This window comes from Chiloscyllium plagiosum, chromosome 7 (assembly GCF_004010195.1).
Source record: "Chiloscyllium plagiosum isolate BGI_BamShark_2017 chromosome 7, ASM401019v2, whole genome shotgun sequence".
Lineage (NCBI taxonomy): Eukaryota > Metazoa > Chordata > Chondrichthyes > Orectolobiformes > Hemiscylliidae > Chiloscyllium > Chiloscyllium plagiosum.
Genome location: NC_057716.1, coordinates 47,217,735 through 47,223,695, shown reverse-complemented (window position 1 = coordinate 47,223,695; position 5,961 = coordinate 47,217,735). Strand labels below are relative to the sequence as shown.

Genomic DNA, 5,961 nt, shown 5'->3' with positions numbered 1-5,961 from the left:
TGCTGCCTGACCTGCTGCGCTTTTCCAGCAACACATTTTCAGCTCTGATCTCCAGCATCTGCAGCCCTCACTTTCTCTCAAAGATGTTAGGAGATTATAGGGTGACCTTGACAGGTTAGGTGAGTGGTCAGATGCATGGTAGATGCAGTTTAATGTGGATAAATGTGTGGTTATCCACTTTGGTGGCAAGAACAGGAAGGCAGATTACCACCTAAGTGGAATCAATTTAGGTAAAGGGGCAGTACAGAGAGATCTGGGGGTTCTTGTACACCACTCAATGAAGGTAAGCATGCAGGTACAGCAGGTAGTGAAGAAGGCTAATAGCATGCTGGCCTTCATAACAAGAGGGATTGAGTATAGAAGCAAAGAGGTTCTTCTGCAGCTGTACAGGGCCCTGGTGAGACCACACCTGGAGTACTGTGTGCAGTTCTGGTCTCCAAATTTGAGGAGAGACATTCTGGCTATTGAGGGAATGCAGCGTAGGTTCACGAGGTCAATTCCTGGAATGGCGGGATTACCTTACACTGAAAGACTGGAGCGACTGGGCTTGTGTACCCTTGAGTTTAGAAGACTGAGAGGGGATCTGGTTGAGACATATAAGATGATCAAAGGATTGGACACTCTGGCGGCAGGCAACATGTTTCCGCTGTGGGGTGAGTGCCGAAACAGAGGACACAGCTTAAAAGTACGGGGTAGGCCATTTAGGACAGAGATGAGGAGAAGCTTCTTCACCCAGAGAGTGGTGGCTGTGTGGAATGCTCTGCCCCAGAGGGCAGTGGAGGCCCAGTCTCTGGATTCATTTAAGAAAGAGTTGGATAGAGCTCTCAAGGATAGTGGAATCAAAGGTTATGGAAATAAGGCAGGAACAGGATACTGATTAAGGATGATCAGCTATGATCATATTGAATGGTGGTGCAGGCTCAAAGGGCAGAATGGCCTACTCCTGCATCTATTATCTATTTCTACAGCTTTGGCCACGGTTTTATTTTTGGCTGCCTCATCTATTTTTCTCCACTTCTCCCATTCATACTTGAAGCGCTGTTACAAAATTCGAGTTATTCTTCAACAGTGATACAGGAAACTTTGCATTAAAGAGTCTGAGCTAGTTTTGCACAGATGACTGGTCTCACAGCGATCACACAATCTCCCATTAAGCTGAATGCTACCCTGCTATACCATTTCATCAGTTATTTATTCAATTGTTTAGTTAATAAAGAAAGCAATGACAGGTAATTGAGATGACTATGCTGGAGGATCTGTTCTTTAATATAACCTAATCTGAAACTCCTGGGATTTGCTACAACTAGTATACATTCTTTAAAGTAACACAAGATATGAAATCAATAAAAAGAAAGATTATTATCCTATAAGCATTCATTACAACTGCTTCTCAAAGCACATTATACATTATTCACTGTTATTTGATGAGGTATATTAGATTACTTCACAATTCAATCTTTTAATGGGTCATTCTTTTGACAAATGATTGACATGAAAGTAGCTCAGCTCAGTCAACAGTTCAGCCTTTCTGGTGGCAAGTGTAAATTTGATCCTTATATTTTCAAAATATAATTTTAAATTTATGAGAATAATTTTAATACTTAGCTGAATATAGCCTACATACTACTACAAATTATGAATAACTTGTGTATGACAAATGACAGCACATTGATAAAATGTTCAGGGGAGACCACATTACATTTAAACAACACAGATACAGTAGTACATCAAAATCACATTACGTGGAGTGTTCACGTACACTGTACAAAAGGAAGTTAACAATAAGATCATTTACACCTTCAGTGGAAGCAACATTCATATACATCTCAGTTCCATGTAATGTTTAACAGAAACTCATGGAGTTCTACTTGTTGCTACCGGATTGTGAGAAATTTCCAAGGACTAGTAGCAAATATATTAATGCTTTTTGAACTTTTGGAACTGGAAAGAAAGCATAACCAAGAGGTTATAGAAGTTTGTTTAAAGAAAAACTGCATGTATTTTTTAGGCATTATCTGTAAATTCACAGATAAACATCTGTGCAAGTCTTAGGACTATGCACAATGCATATCTGCTTCAGATAGTGTGTTAGGAGTCATAAGCCCAATTTGAAGAAGTACAGCCCGAAGCTTATGGTCCAAAATAAAGCTTCACATTCATACACCCTTTCTGGAAAAGCATTAAAAAGGGATGAAAGGAGGAGATTTGAGCTGTTTAAAAATACACATCTCTAAAGTACATACACAATACTGTGAACCAATAGCTAGAGAAAAAAAAAAGAGTGTTGGGGGCGTAATCTTAGGACAAATATGTACAAGATGAGGCATATTATTTTGTTCTTCTGCATGACTTTGGTCAGATTTTACTTGGAACAGTATGTCCAGTCTTAGATGATAATAATGCTTTAGCAGGATACAGAGGACATCTTAGGATAAACAAATTGGGATACTATATTTTAGAATCATAAAGGTGTGATCGGATTTAAAAAATGAAGGTGGGCCTGGACTAGACAGAGTCTTATTCCAATCAAGTAGGTCAGTGAGGACAGGAGTTACAATTTGAAGCTAAGATGCCAAATCCAAGCCAGGAAACAGTCATGCCAAGAACAAGCCATTGTCTTGTGCAGTAGATACCAACATGCACTATTACTCCAGTTAAAAGCTGGGGCAGCCATCATTTGTTACAAGAGGTAGGTACAGAGAAGTCAGGGTCAAAATAATCATCATGACAGGTTTTTATTGCCCAGATGGATCAGAGGAATCCCTCAGACTTCACACCCCCTCTCCCAGAAGACCACATGGTTTCATGTGGAGTGGAGTGTTTCACTATTGTGATAGATACAAATGGCCTACATTGGACAATTAACTTCGACCACAATCTTGACCTTTTCCATTCAAACGATTGGTCAATTTCTGCCAGCCATAGTTATCAAATGGATAAATGTTACAAAATGTGCAAATTCGAGATATAGCATTGGTCTGGTAGACAGATACTATTCACCAATGGGACTAGTGTTTTTTTTTAAAAAACTCACAAAAAAATGTACGATCCCATTTGATATAAGTGTGCTGGTATGTTTTTCTACCTCATTGATTAAAACTGCAAGATGCTCCACTGGGTGTTGCAAGATCTCTCCAAGCATCAGTTCATTTACGTGGTCATTATCCGACAAATTTCCACTACAGTTTTTGAAAATATAAAGCATTTTGCTTTTTGATGGGAAGGTCAACTTTGAAAAAGAAAAGCAAGTTGTTAATTTTGCACCGTTTAGAGAAAAAAATGTGAACTCTGCGCAATACACAACGCAATTTTGGATTCAACTTATTATCCACGAGATAGTTGATATTGCATTTATAACAATAACAACGATTGCAACATCATAATTAGACATTTTAACGCAAGTTTATGATTAATTTCAACAATTTTTTTATTTTTCTTTTGGATAGCGACTTAATAAACACCAAACTTCACCTCCAGATTTACTCCCTCTGCTCTTCAAAAAAGTGGTTTTTAAACTGATAATAATAAACTCGACTTTTAAAAGTCCTATAACCCACTATTATACAAGCCCGTACCTGTGAGTCAGCGTGCAGAGCTCCTCCTGCTCCAGTAAAGAACAGCAGCCTTCCATTCCGCATTTCATCGAAAAAATCCAGCAGCAGTTTTTTATTTTCATCCACCGCAATGAATTTATTCCACTTTTCCGATCTTACCTTTAACGACTTAAACGCCTGCTCCTTTATAAAATCTATTCGTTCGTCTTCGACGCGAACGATGGGAAAATTCGAGTTAACTTTTTCTTCAGTCATTGCATCAGCCTTAAAAGATAATAGAAAGGAAAAACAAATAGGGGTGAAAAGTCGACCAACTAAATTCGTATTTTTAACATTTCGCGTCGGCTTTTCTATATTTTAAATGTAAGCAACGATTTGCACCTGAAAGAGCGATCAGGAAACAGCTGTGGGGAGAAACGCAATTAACACGTCAGGCAGCTGCAAAAGGCTCGCGATGGATCAGGGGGAGGGGAGGGAAAAGAAGGAACAGAGGTCGGACGGGGACGACCAATGGCTGGCAGCATCGCATCGTCAGCACCGAACTATAAGAGATTCGTGCAGTGAGTCCACAAATGACAATGCACTCCGCTCTCCCCCCAGTGAAATCAATTTTAAAAAACACATATGAAAAGGTACCACTTTTTTTTTAAAGAGGCACAAACAACTATAGAAGGAATGGAAGGTTAACCGGTTAATTTTTAGGACGTGTCGGAGCTGCGCGTTGCTGGGGAGCAGTTGCAGTTCCTTCTGGCTGGACAGCCTGACAGGAGCCAAGAGCGCTGTCAATGCGCCTTCTTCGGGATGTTTAATTGGAAGCGCGAGCTTTCTGAGCGCCGCTCCTTCGTCAAAGCTAGTGCTTCCAATTACACCGGTTGGACTATAACCTGGTTTTGTGTGATTTTTAACTTTGTACACTCCAGTCCAACACCGGCGTCTCCAAATCATGCCTCTTTCGGGAGTCCGCTAACAACTCCACTGTGTCCACCGGCACCAATAATGGATGAATAAAGACGCTGGGAGGAAAAACAGATTACGCTCGAAATGAAAACCAACTTATTAAACTTAAACTATAAAAGTGGATTTCCTGATATCAGGGACTTACTGCTTAAAAATGGATGGTAAATACCAGAACTATCAAAATACTTAAAAACTATTTAGGTAAACTATTGAAAAGCCATAGTATGGAAGGCTACAGGCCAAATGCTGGAAAATGGATTTGAGTGGATGGATGTTTGACGACTGGTGCGGACACGATGGACCAAAGGATATTTTACTCATGTTACTCCATAACCATGAATCTCCAAGCATAAATTACCGCTTAAATCAATTACAATCGCAATTGGAGGGATATGCGGTACGGTAATGTCCCTGGTATCAGGCGAGTATGGGGAATGGGGCGAGGTGTGTTTGTTCTATCAATCCACTTGCTGCACGGAAAATACCACTGAGAGAACATGAGTGAGCTGGAATTAGTGAAAGATAAAATACAAGCAAATAGGACTTTAGTGGCAGTGGTAGTTGCGCCAAAAGGCTTTAGTTCAAGTCTCAACTGTACCAGAGGTGTGTAATAACATCTCTGAATAGATTGAAAACATAAAATATCTACAGATATTATCAATGGAAATGAGAGATTTGGAGAGGAAAACATCTGGGTGAGATAACAATAGGATTAAGCAACTAAACTGCTAAAATGAATGGTGTGGTAGTTATTCAAGGAAATAAGCAATAATGCATACAGGAATAGTACAGCATTCATAAATGTGGTTATTTCTTTATAGGGTGGGGTTGGTAAACCTGATTTTAAAGAATTAACAGTTGTTGGAGAGACAGATCTCCTTGTTTGTAAAAGCATTAAAGATTCAGCATAGAAAGTGGAAATTGGGATGAGTCAATAATTTCTAGAAGAATTTAAGGGTTTTTTTGTTGTGGGCTAGCAACAATGTATTTAAGATTAGTAACAGAGAATCACATCAGCTGAGGTGCCTGAAAGGGAAGTTTAGTGATCAGTGTAATGGGAAAGAGACTGAAATTGTGGGAGTTGAACCAGATGAGCATGGTGCAAGATATCATAGGAAAGTTATAACTCAGAGCCTACGTAGCTGAAAAGGATTGGATGAAATGAAAACAGGAGTGAAAGAGCACAGAAATAGATCCTGCAGTCTAACTTATTCACACAGACCAGCCATCCCAATCTGACCTAGTCCCATTTGCTAGTATTTGGCCCATTTCCCTCTTATTCTTATTCATATTCATGAACCCTTCCTATTCCTATACCCATTCAAATGCCTTTGTGTGAGGTAGTTCACTTTGGAAGAAATAAGGCAGAATACTGGGCTAATGGTAAAATTCTTGGCAATGTAGATGAACAGAGAGATCTCTATGTCCAGGTGCATAAATCCCTGAAAGT

General features: G+C 39.5%; 1 protein-coding gene across 6 annotated transcripts in view; it reads right to left on the bottom strand.

Annotated features, from left to right (window-relative positions):
- The window catches only part of dnah9l (dynein, axonemal, heavy polypeptide 9 like), a 427,363-nt gene extending 422,162 nt beyond the window's left edge, over positions 1-5,201 (bottom strand). For 3 of the 6 annotated variants that reach the window (XR_006312134.1, XM_043693606.1, XM_043693607.1), the window contains exons 1-3: positions 3,936-5,201; positions 3,576-3,818; positions 3,086-3,229 (exon numbers count right to left, since the gene is read on the bottom strand). Coding sequence is in view for 5 of the 6 variants with exons in the window: in XM_043693606.1 (XP_043549541.1) it covers positions 3,086-3,229; positions 3,576-3,809 (378 nt within the window). In the remaining variant the exon portion in view is untranslated. The remainder of the gene's footprint in view (positions 1-3,085; positions 3,230-3,575; positions 3,819-3,935) is intronic. The other 3 variants (XM_043693603.1, XM_043693605.1, XM_043693604.1) reach the window with 1 other exon arrangement.
- Between the last annotated feature and the right edge of the window lie 760 nt (positions 5,202-5,961).